Raw genomic sequence first — 18,183 nt, forward strand, 5'->3', positions numbered from 1 at the left:
AGAGCTACTTCTGATATTTTCATATCTCTTTAATCTCTGTTACATCTGTAATTATACCTCATATTCATTTTTAATATTGTTTATTACATCCTTCTCTTTTTTGTGATCAATGTTAACAAAGATTTTCCATGTTATTAGTCTCTTAAAACAAACAACATTTTGCTGTGCTGCACTTCTCTAACGTATGGCTGTCTGCCATTTTAGTAATTTTTATCCTTATCTTTATTTAGCCTTCCTTCTTGGTGTTCAGTCTTTTTGAAAACAGCTGGATGCTTACTCCTGTTTCCAGTTTTGTTTTTTCCTAAAGCAGACATTTAAATTTAAAATTTTTTCTTCTAGGTTCTGTTCTGGCTGAATCCCACAAGTTTTGATACGTTGCATTTAATTATCAATTACTTCTAAATATTTTAAAATTACAATTCTGATTTCTTTTTAAACCTGTGTGTGATGTGTGTGTCTGTGTTGGGTGATGTGCATGTGTGTGATGTATCCGTATGAAGTATATGGGTGACGTTCATGTGCGTGTGCATTTAGATGTGTGTTTGTAACATTCCAAATATGTAGGGTTATTTTAGTTATCATTTATGATATCAATTTCTAACCATTTTGTTGTGGTCAGAAAATACGGTAGCACTCCTCTGAAATTTGTTGAGACCTGCTTTAAGGTCTAGCATGGGGTTACTCTTTGTAAAGGTTCTAGGATGTTTGATCAGTACAGTCTTCTGTGTGTGTCCTGCTGATCAAGCTTATAGAGGGCTGAGTTCTATGGAAACGCTTCATCAACCACAAACATCGGCAGGAACAGTAAGAAGGAGGGGACAGTGGGCTGCTTGGAAAACTGTCCTTGTTCCCTGACGCCTAGGGTCTTTCACGAAAGAGTGGGGCTGGCATGTTCCCCATTGTCCTTTATGTCTCAGTTTGTGACATAATCTTACTGTCAACATCAGGAAAAACAGTTAGGAAGAAGTTTGAAGCACCGTAACGCCTGGATTGGTGACCTGTCACCTCCCTGCTCTCTGCCTTGGTCCCTTGATGAGAGCATGGTACAAATACAAACATTATGACGGCTCTTAAAGCATCTGGAGAGTAGGAAGATGTCGTCTGAATGGGAACATTGGTGACTGAAAATACATACGTTCGGCAGGAATGGAAACACTGTGGCTTATTTCCTGAGGTGGTAGCCATTCGCTCAGGGCCCTGGGGCCACCGCGGATGCACTGGATAAGGTCAGCCACTAATTAGCTCCCTCGGATCTTCAACACCAGCAGAGAGCATCTGTGACCTCCGAAGACAGAATGGCCTCATCCATCCTTATGTTTCAACAAAGTCTTGTCAGAAGGCTCGTTCTACTCAGCGACATGAGATTATTATTTATTTGGCCGTGAGTAGTGAAAGCAGCGGAGATCAGAATTAGAAAGGCTGGTTTAGAGTTTCCAGTCGCTGTGAATAAAATGTGGGTGGTGACTCAACAATGTGTTCTTTTCTTCATTTGTTTATTCAGGTAGGTGTTGGATAGGAAGTTCTGAATTAGCCATAAAAGACTGGTCTTGAATTAGTTTCAACTCCAACATCAGAAGAAAAAAAAAAGAAACTAACATTTACTCAACATGTCAGGGGACAAGCAGAGCCTCTGTGTCATCCTCACTGTTGTGGGGAGACAGGAGAGAGGTACGAATGCATGTAAAAGGAAGGGCCCCTCAGAATGCAAGGGAGAATGAGGAGGCAGGCTCTGGGCCCGAGGGCTGGGAATCGGGAACCTGGGACAGCGAGAGGTGACACTGGGGGCGGGGCTTGGGGGGGGCTTAGCTCAGTGACGTAACCTCCCTATTTGACTGAAACTAGGAAGTGAGTGGGCTGGATTAGGGCTCCACTAATGCTCTCCTAGTTTTCACATTCTGTATATTGCAGTCCCCTTGCTACAAGAAGAGTGGTAACACTGAGCCCATATCCAGTCCAAATTTTATATCTAAAGCAGAATTCCCTTTATCGTCGTATTCTCTCATGCTTTCTTACTGTGCATGGGCCATGTGGGCAAAGCAAAGCGAGGGTTTCCCATGAGAAATGGCCAGCATATTGTGGGCTTAAAATCAAGCAAGTCCTTCACCAGATGGGCAGAAAAGCTGGGCTGAAAAGACCAGTCTAGTCAACTAGTACCCAAGGACCCATGAGCGAAAGGCCAAACCTGGCAGCTCTCCTTGAATGATCTCATGATTCTTTATAATCCATCTGAGCTCATATTATCAGATATAGAGCGGCGAAGCTATGTCATGAATATGCCCCAATATTTGCCCAAATATGTCATGAATATGCCAAAATATGCCCCAATATTTCCTTCTATCCAAATGATAAATAGGAGGATTACTAGGGGGAAATTATATTGTAAAGAGAAATGCAGCATGACAGCATTTTTATGGACTTTACAGTTAGGTCATTACCAAAACCTTCCTGAAATTAATTGAGTAGCACTGAAGATAAGAAATACAAACCACGAGGGAAGAAACGTAAGCCCCGGAGGAAGGAAGAGAACTAGTGAAGGACAAAATTGCAGAGCAGCACTCTGTGTTTAAAGGGTTGAAATGACTTACTCATGATAAAAGGTAAAGCATGGGTGAAGAACACATCTCTAAGACTGTCAGCGAGAGACCCCTGCTTGCTCCTGACGCCCCGCTGGCTGGAATACCTGAGCGATACTTGGCTTGAAATAAAGGAAGGTGGTGCTGGTGGTGGGAACCATTAAAAATGGGGGCACGGCAGAATACATTACGAGAACAAAGGAAGAAGAAAGAGTGACAATAAAGATTTTTTTCAAAATGTCACTCTGCTCCTCTTTCATTTATAAGCACTACTTGTAACACTCTTTCCTTGGAAACCTACAACCAGAGTTCAAATATACTTTTTCTATCGTCCTTAGTACTTCCAGCAAATAAAGCTGCATGGTCATTTACTAGGTGGTGTGTGTGTGTGATGTGTCTGTGTGTGATGTTTGTGTGTGTGTGTGTGTGTGTGTGATGTTTGTGTGTGTGTGTGTGTGATGTGTGTGTGTGAGATGTGTGTGTGATGTGTCTGTGTGTGATGTTTGTGTGTGTGTGTGTGTGATGTGTGTGTGTGAGATGTGTGTGTGTGATGTGTCTGTGTGTGATGTTTGTGTGTGTGTGTGAGATGTGTGTATGTGTGATGTGTGTATGTGACGTGTGTGTGTGGTTTGTGTAATGTGTGTGTGTGAGATTTGTATGTGTGTGATGTGTGTGTGTGTGTGACATGTGGGTGCATGTGATGTTTGTGTGTGTGTGTCACAGAGTGGGCTGAGAAGGGAGAATGTGAGGGTAGCACTGAGACACAGAGACAAAACAGAAAGCACAGAAACTGGGGCGGTAACTACCAAACAGAGGACATGGCGTCAAGATGAGCATGTCATCAGGGAGGTCTTTCGGTGATGAACGGCATGCAGTGGGTAGTCTCTAAAGTGGGGATCAGATAGGGCACTAACTTTGTTTAAGTTTCCCTTGATGACGATTCAGGATGCTTTGTTAAACGGAGGAGAAAGCAGTCTTTAACTAACCATCTGACAACACCTTGAGACTGAATTCCCAATTCCACACTTTGGTTACAGTTCCAGAAACTCTAACTGGTTAGGTGTGGCTATTCCATTGGTCAATATTTAAAAATGATTCATCCTGTATGCTTATGTGGACACCGAGGAAAAGACAGAACGGATACGTGTAAATGCTGACAACAGTTTTCCCTGGGGTCTGACACTAGGAGTGGTTTGCTTCCTTTTACATGCTTCTTTTACGTTCCCAAGTTTTCTGCACTGAGTATACATTCTTTAATAAAAAGGAAAACGAAATGAAAATGACACACCTAGACTGTGAGAGGCTGCACCTGCCACCTACGTCTCTCTTCCTCTCTGTTCATTCTCTTATTTAGATAAAGGGGATTTGTTCTCTCCGACTCGTTCTCCTCCTTTCTGCTTTGTCTCCATGTTGCTGTCTCTCGCCCCCACCCCAGGGCTCCGTGCTTTCTCTTCACAGCCTTCATTGTTGATGAGAAGAAAATTGGTTGGTCTTCCCAATCCTCGTGTGTCCTCCCCGACCGACCAGCTGCACAGAGAAAGCCCTGAGGGGAGCACCATCCCCTCCCAACTGCAGCCCGATTCCAGAGATGGATAATGACATCAGCCTGGCTGGGAGCGCTACACCTGCGACATGCAGGCGGCCTGTGTGCCCCCCCCCCCGGGGCCAGGGCTGCAGCGTGGGTTGGGTGAGGCTGCTTCTCTGCATCGGCAGACTACACAGAAAGGAAGTCAAGGCCAGGACACATGGATTCATTTCAGCGTCTGTGGCTGGAGGCGTGGAGGGAGAGACGACAATGGTCAAACAGAGTAAAAAGCCACTATGTGTCTGAAGCGAAAGCCTGTTTTGATTTATTGCATTTAAGAGAAGAGCCATTTCACTATAAATCTAGTACTCTGGGTGTGATATGGCCTAGACGTCAGGAGGCAATTTCCAAAAGAGGTGCTGGAGGGGAGGGTTATTCAAAGGTCATCCAAGGACTGCGGCTGATGGTGATGGGAAAACAGAGTGAGTCCCTTTGTCCTGGGAACAGCGGCAAGCCTACGGGAGATGCTGCGGGGTTTCCTGGTGTAGACTTCAGGGACACACAGCCCAAGGTAGACCCAGAGAACTTGAATGGTGTGCAGGACGATGCCATTGTCCCTCTCCCTGGCTCCGACACCGAGCCGCCTGCTGGCCTCATTATTTTCAGAAGGCATGATTACCAATGAGGATGCATTTGATGATCAAATTAATTAATGGCGGAGCAGGATAACAAATGATGAGCGGAAGCCTTCCGTAGTCACATTTTCTGAGGGTGTCTCTTTCCCTTCCCAGAAGTCAAGAGTTTTATTCTCAGAGTCCAGAGTTAATAAATCAAAGTCCCAGGTATGTTACTGTCTTGTTGCTAGCTCTGAATCTGCTGATGTAAAGGCCAAATTAGGGGCTATGACACAGAGCCAGGAGACGGGCAGTGGGTTTCTGCCAAGTATTTCTAGCCACCCACAAGCACAGGGAGAACAGAGCTGCCGGGCCTTGGGCTCTCGTGATGACAGCGGTTCTAGATCCCCATCCCAGAGCACACAGGGGCTCGGAGCTGTGACTGCCTGTGACGCTGCCAGGTACATGCTGTGGGCCCAGCAAGGCATTTGACATCTCTAGGTCTTGGTTTCCTACCTAGGAACCCAGGAGAAGCACTCCTGACCTGAGCTGTGAGCATGGCGGGAACTAACGTGGATGTGCTCTGGGGAGTTCACCATGGAAAGGGGGACCTCCGGCGGTAACAGATTTGGGAACACCAGCACAGGCCACCCCAAGGATCAGGGCACGCAGCTCTGCATTTGTCCAGATTTCCTCTGCAAATCTTGCGTCTTAAACGTCTACATTTCCTCATAGTTTCACGTGGAATATGGCAATCATAGTTGGCATCTGGATAGTGCTTTTCAAAATGTGTTCACACACAGGACCTCGTTGTATGGCAGCGAGTCCTGCCTGAGGTTGGCAGGACCTGTTCTCCAGAGGAAGAAGCTTGGGTCAGACAAGCTGACTCGTGCAAAGCTGTGCAGAACAGTCAAGCTGGAGCCACTGTTCCTTCTCCTGGTGCAGTGCTTTCATTTTCTTGTGCAAAAGCTTGGCACCCACGGGGTGGCATGAAGGCAGCTTATATTCCCCCTTATCTCGTGGTGTCTGTCCAGTGAAAACAGCAAGATACCCAGTGGCCCATCCTTGTTTGAAACTGCTAAAGCGCGCAGGGAGGTTTCCTCCCATTATGTTCCTTTTTAGTCTTTGCGTCTTGGCCAGAGTCAAATGGCAATGTGCTTTTTACACTCCCAGCCTCCTTAGCAGGCGTCTGGTGCGGTCATTTCAAACAGGTAAAGCCCTGGGCTCAGAATTGGAGAACTGGTTTCTATTTCTGGTTCCAAACGCACCAACACTGCCTTCAATAGTCTCACTGAAGTGGGCGACATGCCTTCTTCCAAGGAGCCACGGAATGCAGACTGCGGACGTCAGCAAATGCACGTGCTGCCCGCAGGGACTCTGCATGTGCTTGAGCGGCCCAGGGAATGGCACCGCTGGATTATAAATGGGGATTATCGTCACCACCTCAAGGGGCCTGGCTGCAGAATGGGTAGAAAATGAAACTGCAAATGCTAGGTGGTTACGTGAAAGGAAAGGACAACCACGGTGGACCCCAGATTTGGCAGGTACTGGGCGTCTTGATGTTTAGTCCTTTTTAAAGCCGCATCATCTGAGAGATGGACATGTTTTATGATTTTTCTGATTCTACTAAAATGTCGAAGACTTCTAAAATGAATGTGGGAAATGTCTTATGAGCTGCTTTCTATGCAGAAAGACACTTCGTCTGGGCCACTGAAATGGAATCAAATGAACGTGGGGTACGTCTCTGCAGCCACAGCTTGTTAACTATTCCAGATTTTTGGGTATGTGTATGAGTGTACATTTATGCACGTGGTTTTGAACTTTTAAAAGCTAAATGTTTTCCTACTTGCACATGAAAATCTAAAAGAAAGCCCCTTTCTATACACTGTAATAATGTGATCTTCTTGGCCTGTTCGGTGATACTGAATTAGTTTCTGCACTGATGTATATAATGTTTTCGGAGATTAAAGATATGATGATAATGTCGACACATGCTTCTTCCTGGACGAGCAAACAACTGACCATCACGTATGTGCTAGTCTCTTCCAACTGAACCATTCTGAGGTCCATGGAGGAAGAAGGCCTACTTAGAAGATCCTCATAATATATCACAACTTAAATTCCAAACGAATCAGTCCTTAGTTTCTCACTTTCTATATCTGGTTCATGTATCCAAACATTTCACCAACTCTCTTAAGATATAACTTGTCATTATAAAAACATTGAATTTCTTCCTTTAGAGAAATGTCTCTTTTTCTCTTCTGGTTTTTCTGGTGGTTTGTGTCATTTTCCTTCAATTGTGTTGTTGTTCTAACTAGAGAGGAAGCGCTGTCCTGCCCCCGTGCCTTCCCTGCCTCTGCACATTCTTCTCACCCTTCCTCTGGAAGAGCGCCTAGGCTTCACTCTTTGCATATCTTTTTGAATTTAGGGTTTGCCCGTCTCCATACCGTCAGTTTTTTCTTAATCCCCTGCCTCCTTTTCTTCTAGGGCAAAATGCCAAAACAGAATGGAGAACGAGTTAACCATCTCTCTACTGTTCTTCCATATTGCAGCCCTTTTATGTTACCTTTTCCGGACTGCCTTCTTTCCGTCCTCCCTGAAGCCCTGCTAATTTGAGAACCTACCCCTCACCCTCAAGCAGCTACGTTTATTCCATAACACGCTGCCTTGTGTTCCATGTTCCTTCCTCGCAGACATCTGGAAACTGTGCTTGCTGTTCTTTTGCCTGTATGTTTCTGGATGGCCAGAATAACTTGTAATACCCTTCCCCTGCCTCCCTCATGGGCCCGCACACTAACCAAGAATTCATTCAAGGACGATACAAAGTTCAAAGCCCCTGAAATGGGTTTTTGTTCAGGATGTCACAGTCCGTGGGCATTCGCTTTTTGTTTTCCCTTCCTCCAGAGACTCAATTAAAATGTCTGTCAAAGAATACACTTGAAAAGGCAAAGCGAGTGGGAAGGGGTTTCTAGTGTGTGACAGTTTCTGGCATTTGTGGGAGCCCCACCGCTCCTGGAAATGAAGCCTGCCAGTCAATTACCACTCCACGGGAGACAGACTCAGCCGTGGGGTGACCTTGACTCGGAAGTGAGCAAGCCACACAGCTTCCTAGGAAGGTAAGCCAAGCCCTTTCCTCCAAGCACACACTTCCCAGCATCCTCACCAGAAGAAACCTGTAGCATGAAAGAGACAGACTGAGATGCGAAAACCAAACGACCAACCCTGGAAGAAATAGAAATGATTCAGGAACAAAGAAAATTTTTAAAAATTCTAATTAGTATTCTTACAAAGATCCAAGGAGATACTGCAACCATTTTTAAGGAGCAAGCTCTTTTACAGAAATCATCGTCATCATCATCATCTCTACAATTTTCTTAGATATGTTCATTTAACCTGACTTTCCCCCAAATTTCTAATGATCAAAAACACCACCATCCACAGCTACCTTCACCACCAGTCACCCTCAACAGCACAGTCACTTTCACCACAGTCACTTTCACCACAGTCATCTTCACCACTGTCACCTTTACCACCACAGCCTCCATCATCGCCACCCTCAGTACCACTCCTGCTATCATAATAATTATCCTGATTTTGACATGTACACATCAGGCTTCATTACACATGAATTTCAAAGAACAATTGAGCGCAAACTTCTTACTATCTCTAAATACTCACTATGCAGTTGAGCAGTGCAAAGGAGATTTTAGAAGAGATGTTTAACTTTTGTGGTCAGACATACTCCCTGATGCTCAACACACTTTCATTTACTTCTTAATTATATCTCAAAGACCAATTCTTGACCAACATGTGTCAAAACCAGCTGGAGTTACTATATATTTTAGGAAAGTAAACAGTATTGTATTTCTCTGTCTTCTATAAAATTGTCTAAATTAGTGAGGTTTTGTACACACACACACACACACACACACACAGACACACATAAAGAAAATCACACATTTTTCTCTTTGGGAATAAGGGCAAACACCACTTGTTACTTAATTTCTAAAATGGTGTTGATCATAAAAACGTTTTCCCCCATTTCTCTGATCTTCTCTTGTTGAAAGTAGTCGAGATAACCGATTTGGCACTGCTCTATGTGGATCAGTAGTTTAGTGGCCGAAGACAGCTGGTCTTTGGACAACATTTGCTAACACTATTTAAAAGCACTAGCTTAAAGGATTCGTGAGGACATCTTCTGACATGATAGTCATTAGTCACACACAGTTTTATGATCAGCAGTTTATAATGACATCCTGTTATTATCCGAATATTTATCAGTCCTGTCAATATGACTTACACATGGCTTCAAAAGGAATTCCAATTTTAAGATGGTTATTTAAAAGTATGACATAGTGACCTACCCTCAAGCATGAAAATACAAATATTGTTTACATATAGGTGTGGTTAATTGTTGGTGAAAAGTTCAGGTCGTCTAACTTTTCCCCGCAGCCTTTTTAACACTTCCAAATAGTAAACTTGGTTAACTGTTTGTCCAGTTGACACAAATTCATAATGAATAATCCCTCTGATCTCAAAAAAGGTTAGCAACATCGTTGCACAAGTTCGTGAACTTAATTGTCGGACCTTGTATGACATTCTGGAAAAGGCAAACTAGAAAGAAGGTTAGAAAACAAATCGGTGGTTGCCGGGAGTGGGGTTGACTAAAAAGGGGCATAAGATAATTTTTTTTGGGTGGTGATGGAAGTGTTTATACATTGATGGTGTTAGTGGTGTTTACACGAGTGTATACATTTGTCAAAGTTCACAGAACCGCACCCCTAAAAAGGGTATTTGCATTGTATGTATTTTTTTTACCTCAGTAAACCTAAGTAAACAATTCAGTGTGGTAATCTGAAGATAAATAAGAGTTTAAAATATGTATATTCTTTCACTGTGTATCTGAAGATACAAAAGGAAGCCGACAACCTCACTACCCCCTTGGCACAGACAGGCTACCTTCACTGTGAGCTGAAGATCAGGGAGTGACTATCGTGTTACCATGGAGTCAAGCTCTGATTTCCTTCTGTGTGCAACCTCTAATATCAAATTATGACTCACATATAATGCAGGGGCTGTCTGACAAACAACCAGACAAAGTCACCCGAGGGTTTTTGATTTTGAGAAATCTTGCCCGTAATGTTTTCTTCATGAACACATGAGGAACCATGTGAAGTCAGCAAACATATCCTTAAGGGATTACAGGAAGAAAGGTTAGAGATGTTTTGGCTGCCCTTGAAGGCAATTCTGAAAATTGCATGCTAGTTCTAAGGCTGTTAAGACTCTCTGTTTTCCTTTGTTTGTTACAGAAATAATTTCCCATAGATGGATTGCTAAAACAATGACATGTGGCAGGCAAACCCCTCCTCTGTCTGTTGATTTTCCCGTGAGATCACGATTTTCTAATTTAAAAAGCGGAGAGCAGGCAGATTGAGAGGAGGTTTTAAAGTCAGGAGAATTCAATGCAGTGGAGCTCAAATTAGCAGGTTGTGGTAATTTATTCAAAGTGATGCTTAGGTAGAAATATCAATCTCAAAAAAATGCATATATTTTAAAACCATATTGAAGATGTGTTGGGACAGTGGTTGCCATGCAGCCGCCAAAACAACCAGCGAAAATTAAAATCATACCTGTTGCCCTTGGGTTAGTGCTTCTGGGAGCTAAGGAGGTGCTCCAGTAGTTCTAGGGTGTCAAGTCTCACCACGCCCTGCCTTGCTGCTTAGGACCCCAGAAGCGACATAACCCAGAGCTCCCCAGAGCCACCATGCTAGTTTGTGCCCCCAGGTCTCTGTCCATTCAACAAATATATGCTGACTCTCTACTGTGTGTCTGTTATGGATTGAATTGTGTCCCCCCAAAATGCATATGGTGAGGTTGTAACCCTCTGTACCTCAGCATGGGATCTTATTTGAAAAGAGTCACTGGAGGTGTCATTAGTTAAGGTGAGGTCATACTGGAGTCGCATGGGCCCCATAATCCCATACAAATTGTGACCTTATCAAAAGGGGAGATTTGGACACAGACACACGCCCACCGGGAGGACGTCATGTGAAGGTGGAGGCAGAGAGCAGGGTGATGCGTCTACAAGCCCAGAAAGAACAAAGATGACCAGCAAACTGCGAGAAGCTGGGGAGAACCCTGGGCCCGGTCCTTCCCTCACAGCCCAGGGGACCCCACCCCGCCGACACCATGATCTCGCACTTAGTAGCCTCCAGAACTGTGAGACAGTAAATTTCTGTTGTTTAAACTAAACCAAAACCAAAACCAAAGCCAAAACCAAATCCCAAAAGACAAAACAGGAAAACTAGACTAAAACAAAAGCTCCCACTGATGGGAGGGGTCTGCAAATGTGTGAGGCTGCAGCTGCTGGCGATCTCCTTGAAGGGCCGTCAGTCAGGGGTGATTTCTATAATAGCTCTGCTCCTGAGGGGGCCAGGCCTCTGCTCCCCAGCACCCCACGCTGCCACCCCCACCACACTTCTCCCCGACTCCCAGCTCACCGTCGCCTCCTCTGACTTCTTTCAAATTTGAATCTTCAGCCACCTCAACGCTTTTATCAACTTTTAAAGCAACTGGGCTAATCTTCCTGGAGGAAAACAGCGCATGTTGTGGGAACTGGATCATCGTAGCTCGTGGGCAAGGTCTGGGGAAATGGGCAGACTCCCTTCCTGGCAAAGTGGCCCCCCCCCCACACACACCCAATGCCGGGGCCTGTGGACAGCCCCCCGGGAGCCTCACACAGCAGCTGTTACCCAGTTTCCAAGGGCAGGGACCTGCGCCGTGACTGCAGGGGCACTTTCCTGGTGGGCTCTCTCCCTGAGTCTCACTGAATTGTCTCACACACACGGTGACCACCAACCAGGCAGCACTCAAAGCTGAGACTCGAAAATGGGAGACGTTTGAGACGTAATTTCCGTGACTTGGTCTTTAACTCGTTTGTGTCCCAATCCCCACTTCTTTTTTGTATCCGTTCCTCTCTGTTATTTTTCCCTGCTTGGTGAGCATTTCTGCAGCAGCTACCTCTCATTATAAAGTATATAAAAGACACTTTTATAGGCAACTCATGCTCCCGATCTTCGGCATCAGTCTATACGCACAGGGGAATTTTAGAAAATATCCTATCCACTATGTATCTCATTTTCCATTATCCTACTTAGATTTCCCTTGTTTAAATAAAAACAATTTTTTTTTGCCTGAAAAGAGTGGTTAAGTTTACATATTCAGAGGGGTAAAAAAAATACCAATGTGTGATGATAATTTATGCTATATTATTCTATGATAGCTCAAAAGGCCCAAACACCCTAAGTGTATCAGGTATCAACTGATGTTTTCAGATATAAATCCAGCTATGAATCTTTGATTCGGTTCCCCGACCGCCAGGGCGCAGGTTATTCCCTCTCTTCAGCCTGTCACTTCCCACAGTCCATATTCCATTGTCTTTAGAAGCCCGGAGCTTCTGTCTCCTTCTAATAATTGCTAGAAATACACACCTTTACCTTGAGTATGCCACACTGATGTGCTTTTTAACAAAAGCACAGATCCTGGCTTATTTTTAAAGTCGCCTGTCCCCCCAAGATCTAGTGCTTCATCTGTCCCTTCAACAAACACTTCTTAAAGATGTAATGTGTTCACAGAACCTGACTAGGTCCCAAGAATAATCCAGAAGAAGTGGAAACAACATCGCTTCTGTTTTGCACTGACCTTGAAAGCAAACAGCCTCACCATGCTTTGGTGAAATGAGTTGGCATGGTCTTCACTTAAAAGCTCTGAGATTACAAAACACTTGTGTCAAGATCAGGATTTTTTGGACCATTGGCTCTGAGGCTAAAGTTTATGTACAGACGCCTCTCCATCTCCCAGACTTGCTTCCTTTACTTTCTACCTCGAGGACGGATTTCTGTGACGTGTTTCTCCAGCCTGGCTTTCCCCCTGGTTCTACCCTTCCACCAACAGTCATTAGCAACGTCTTTTCCTAGCGACTCAGCTTTACGGTTGCCGTTTCTTCTCCCCCATTGGTCCTGGCAAATGGCTGCCATTTTACTTCCACTCAATACACACACACCTGTCCGTAAAACAAAAACAAAACCAAAAAACGCTGGCTCGCGTACCTGCTGCATGCCTTGCAAGGTCTGCTGCAGGAACTGAAGCTGCTTGTCCTTGGTGAGGTTTTCCTCTGTTCGGAAAAGCTGTTCTTTTTCTTGTTTCAGCAGCTCCACCTCGTTTCTGTAGGCATCCAACTGCCAGCGGAGGCTGTCATTCTCCTCTTTAAGGGCGTAGGCCTGAGCGGCCAGGGCTGAGGGATGAACAGAATGAGTTCAGGTAAGTTACCTTCGTGCTTCGACGGAGGGGGCCTTGTGTGGGGAAGGGGAGTCTCCCCCAAGTGCTTAACGCCCATCCCAGCTCAGAAATACAACACCGAAATGCCTCACCCCAGGGTCCTCACCACTGGCGAGCAGCCCTTCTTGTGCAATTTTAAAAATCTATTCTATTTGTCCTGTCTTGTGTATGAATGTTTCCTGTGGGCACCTCTGATTTTTTGTCTCTGGACCCCTCCCTCTGCGCTGGGCACCCTCTCGGGAGTCAGCATGTGTCGGTGGGTGACGGCAACGTGCAGGATTCCGAGCGGCCATCACACCTTCCACGTTGCTGTCCTCTCGCTTTCTGCAGGACGACTTAGCTCCTTGCAGTCCCGCCCAGTTTCTCATCATCGGCGCCCCGCAGGGTGACACACAGCAGCCCAGGGGAGGGAGGGACGTTTATGCACACCACCCCCGTGCTCTCTGCTGGGACAATGGCACAAACTATTTCTCTATCAGGATGGGAACCTGGTTCCGTTTGCTTCACCAGCAAGCAAAGTAACTCTTTTTCTTTACAGGCTGCTGGGTTATTCTAATACTCCTTCCTGATACCCCAAATTCTGCGTAAGTTCAGACCTCAGTCATCACTCACAACTCCCTCTTACTCAGGGTCTCACGTATCTCAAGGAACTGAATAAAAGAGAAGAGCGAATGGCGCAAAGACGTTCAGGACAGGGCGCCTCCCCCCACATGCCAGCCCATTGCTTCGTTGTCTTTCCCGTGTGGGCAGTAGCTTGCTGATACTCCCCACGGGCTGAGAGCTTCACGCGAACTCACTCATCGCAGAGCTGCCCTCATCGAGCCTGTGATGTGGGTGCTGCTCTTTTGCTCCCTCTTTACAGATGAGAGCAACAAGGCTCAGCGGAGTCAGAGGACTTCTGATCCCACAAAGCAAGTGATACAAACAGTCTTCACGCCCAGGCCGCTGGCTCCTGAGTCCTGGCTCTCCCTCAGTCCCTGGGCGATTCTGCCCGTCCGGGTGTGTTTCGCGCAAAAACCGGCCCCGAACTCTCCCTCTCTCCTCTCCCACCGGTTTCCCACATTATTTCCCCCTCCCACAGAAAATTCATTCCGTACTTTTGGAAGCAAGTGAAAAGTGAAAGAACATTTTAAAAGCTTGTTGTGGGAAACTTCTTCAAAGAAGTAACTTCCGGTGGGTGAGGCATGATGTGGACCTACTATGGTCCTCAGCCCATGCTCACGCCCACCGCCTCCCCCACCCCCACCCTCACAGCCAGGTGGAGGGCAGCATCTTGTGTGTCCTGCTGCACACCACATACGATGGTGGCAGGTGATTTCTGAGGTGCTGCAAGACCCCGGTGAATCCCCTCCACAAACATCAAACGTCAAATTATGTTAATAATTGTTTTGTGGTATTCTACTTTTCCAAATGATCATCTATGTATAGGACACCCTGAAATACTAATCAAATGGAACGTGCAATTAACCAGAAAATTCCCGACTGCAAACCACCAGGGTTCAATTAGTCAACGAGCATTTATTGCCTTTGTGCTCTGTGCCCAGGTCTGTCAGGACATCTCGGATCAGGAAAGGAAGAGACAGAGTGCATCTCTTCTCTCATGGAACTTCAAATAAGAAACAGACACATTTGGAAGGAAACCAACACGTTCAAAGGAAGAGAGGACAGCCGGATGCCTGATATACACGAAGCGCTCAATAAGTGTTTGTTGAATGAGCAATGTAGTGTCAAGGTATATGGCAAGGGAATACAGTCTACGCGAGTTCAGGGAAGAGAGAGCAAAATGCAGACCAGGATAATCAAAGTGGGCTTTGGAGGATGGAATCCAGAAACGGGAAGGGCGTCTCCTCGGGAGTAAGAGCCTAAGTAAACGTCCAGCGATGAGAACTGAAGGGAGAGCAGGAAGGAGAGAAGCAGTGAGACGGGCGAGCCATGTCAGGGGGTGCGAGAGGTTGGAGGCTCAGAAGTCCGGCTGGAGAGCTAGCTCAACGGAGTGGCCAAGTGACAAGGACTGAAGGAATGGAGAGACCTGAGAACTTGGGTGACAGGGCGATCGGTTAGGCGGTAGTGCGTGGAATGAGCTGGATACTGAAGGGAATGGAGCACAGGGAATTTTGTTTGGTGTCCATGTGTGTGCAAAACCAGGGAGCAGCCAATTTTACAGTTTTTAGGGACTCACGAAATCAGATGTGACCCAGGGTACACCCAGGAGCATGATGAACTAGGGCGTTGTGACACGGCGCTTCCTGACTTCAGATCTTGTCCATACCCCGAGACGCCGTCTCCTGGCAGCTCAGTTTACCAATCCATGGGGAAATGGTTACGAGGCATCATTTGAGAGAGGGATGTTGTAATAGGGCAAAATTACCAAAAATGCAAACGATGAAAAAAGTGTTGGCACTACAGAAGCACATTACTACATTTAGTCGCATTCAAAGACACTTAAGTCATTTCCTTAGGAAGCTCTATTTGGCCCTTTCTCAATTCAGACTGGCATTTTTATTATCATAACTGATAGCAGGTGTTTGCGAAGAAATCGATTAGTATGCAGGGATGGGAATTACATTTTCCAAATGAATTGCACAGTCTGCAAGATACACTGAAATCTGTGTAGCAAAACACAAGCAGCTATAAAGCATGTGCCAGCAACATTATTTAAATAAATTATCTGAACATAAGTACATGTAGGAAAGTGCACCATCCATTATTTTAGGGGATCTCGTATAAGCCCGTGGAATGGCACTGCTGACAGTTCTTATTCTTGGCTAAGCCAAGTGACCAGGGTTCCTGCCAGGTAGGATGCAATGTTGTCTGCAGTTCTGGAATAGGACTGTGGTACCGTTACATGTATATAAAAACCCAGCCAGCTGCAACTCTATCCACCCTCACCCCCCCAAATCAATGCCATAGCCAATCCCATCAATGTTTTTATAATTGGGGCATAGAACTGATTTATATTCCTGATTAAGTGATTTCAAGCTAGATATGTGCAAAAAGTTTTTGGTTACTCATGGGGCAGCAAAGTGGCTATCTTCTAAAGGGTGAGAAATTGTATATTGACACCACTTAACTTCAGGCCACCTGTTTGTAGATATTATTCCGCATCAGGCTGCAGCGCTGAACCCACCCCTCAGACGAGGCTTCCTAGAAGCAGCTAGATTGTGTTTCCTGGACGGGGGCTCTACAAGAAACAAAATCCTAATAACTTCTAACTTAATATCATGTCTCACTGCACTAAAAATTCAGAAACTTGGAAGGTCCATTCTTTCATTTCTCTTATTTTTTTTCCTCTTAAGTTCTTCCGGGGACAATGTAATAAATTAAATGGTTTTGAAAAATGTGTAATCAAGCTGCCATGATAAAATATCCCCTTGAGAGACTGCACAGTAAATCCACTATTCAAACAAGCATAAGGATTAAAAATAAATGACAGTATGTATCTTTTTGTAAGAATCCCCAAGGAGGGCCCCGTGTTCCAACAAATAGAATATTTAGCTAAGAGCCACCACTTGTGGATTACCGGTTTTCAATGAAAAAAAAAAAAAAAGGATAAAATAAGACACTTTCAATGTAAACTATTCTGAACAGAAGTAAGTCTCTCTTTGGTGGTTTTAAAGGCATTGCTGAATCCAGTGGTGCGTCTAGATTATCACTGATTCCTTCACCAGCCAACAGTCTTACTGAGAAGCCATGTACAAAGAGCTGTGACATCCATGCAAGGGGACAGCCAGGGAAGTCGTCAATTTATACTTCATCGGGACTTGGAAAAACTGTTGCTGGAATTTTCTGATTGGATCAAAAATGAAATCACCACATTGGAGAAACTTTGCTCAACAAGGTTAACTTCCATTTTAAAAATTTGCATGAGGCTACTACAATTACCAAAGTGATGCAAGTGCATAAAAATTGATCCAGAGGTTAAACTGCACTGCTGGAAAAAGAGGTTTAAAGGTATTGCATCACCTCACTGTACTCCACTAGATTCTCTATAAATCATTATTCTTTATATTAATTACGGTCAAAGTGACCTCTTCCTCTGCCTCCTGTATTCCTTACTCGTGTTTCCATGGGAACAGATAATGGCATGCTCAACTTCTTTAAGTAAATAATCTGGTGAAAGCCTTGGAATCTCTCTTACCAGCCTGAGCCAGCCTCAGAAAAACAATTAGCACTATATGAAAAATGGAACTTATTTTGGGTGATGTCCCAGTAAGCTAATAGTATGTTAATATCTTTTTCATGCTCAGGCAAGATGTAACTAAATAATAGAACACTTTAACATATTGTTTCTAACAATCTCTGCATGTCTCAAGAACAGTTCGGCTTTGCATCCTTGGGGAGCTGCGTTTAATATCCTCCCTGCAGTTGATAGATGTCCCCCTGGAATGCCGGGAGCAGGCTGCTGAACAATGCGCTTTTTTCCCATGTGCAAGGAAAGTCCTTTTCAAGGATTTCATCGGTTGCTGCCCCGATGGGTGGTAGTGCTGGCAGGTCCAGAGCACAGGATGGCTGGCTGGGTCTGAGGCCTGCAAGACACCCCCACGGTATCTGTTTGCCTTCCAGCCCGATGGCCTGGTGACGCAGTGACTCTCCGGGCTCCATCGGCCTCCCTGCATCCTGGCTCTTCTCGCAGGGTGCCTGGGGTCCCCAGTTGGTCTTCTGTAGCACAGAGCGCACTGTGTATCTCCCAACCTCAGGCTTCTCTGTGCTTATACAGCGGTGTTGCTCAGGTGACTGCCTCGGGTCGCCATATGACTAGCTTTCACCCAGGGAGCATGAGCGGGTGTGGCGCCTGCCTTCTGCAGTCCCTCATTGTCTGCCTGCTGCTGGGACGAGCACACGGAGGACAGGTGCCCATAGACCAAGATTATCTGCTTTGGACTCTTCTGTGCCCGAGAAATAAACTTCTTGTGGTTGTTGTTAAGTCATTAAAGATTTGGGACTTATTTGTAAAACAGCTGGCGTTACTTTAACCCAGTGGTTCCCAGATATTGGCCCACATCAGAATCTGCTGTGACCCGTATTTCTGGGCCCTACGACAGGGTATGTTCTGGATGAGGCCTGAGCATCTGCACTCCTCCGAGTTCCCAGGTGGTACTGATGCTGCTGGGGCCGAGACCACACTCTGAGAACC

The 18,183-nt window shown here is 45.4% G+C and overlaps 1 protein-coding gene across 8 annotated transcripts in view; it reads right to left on the bottom strand.

Moving 5' to 3' along the window:
- The window catches only part of ENOX1 (ecto-NOX disulfide-thiol exchanger 1), a 524,830-nt gene that overhangs the window by 61,854 nt on the left and 444,793 nt on the right, over positions 1–18,183 (bottom strand). For all 8 annotated transcript variants that reach the window (XM_019650344.1, XM_019650343.1, XM_019650337.1 and 5 more), the window contains one exon: positions 12,821–13,005. In XM_019650344.1, coding sequence (XP_019505889.1) covers positions 12,821–13,005 — 185 coding nt within the window. The remainder of the gene's footprint in view (positions 1–12,820; positions 13,006–18,183) is intronic.

This window comes from Hipposideros armiger, unplaced genomic scaffold (assembly GCF_001890085.2).
Source record: "Hipposideros armiger isolate ML-2016 unplaced genomic scaffold, ASM189008v1 scaffold_139, whole genome shotgun sequence".
In the NCBI taxonomy this organism is placed as follows: Eukaryota; Metazoa; Chordata; class Mammalia; order Chiroptera; family Hipposideridae; genus Hipposideros; species Hipposideros armiger.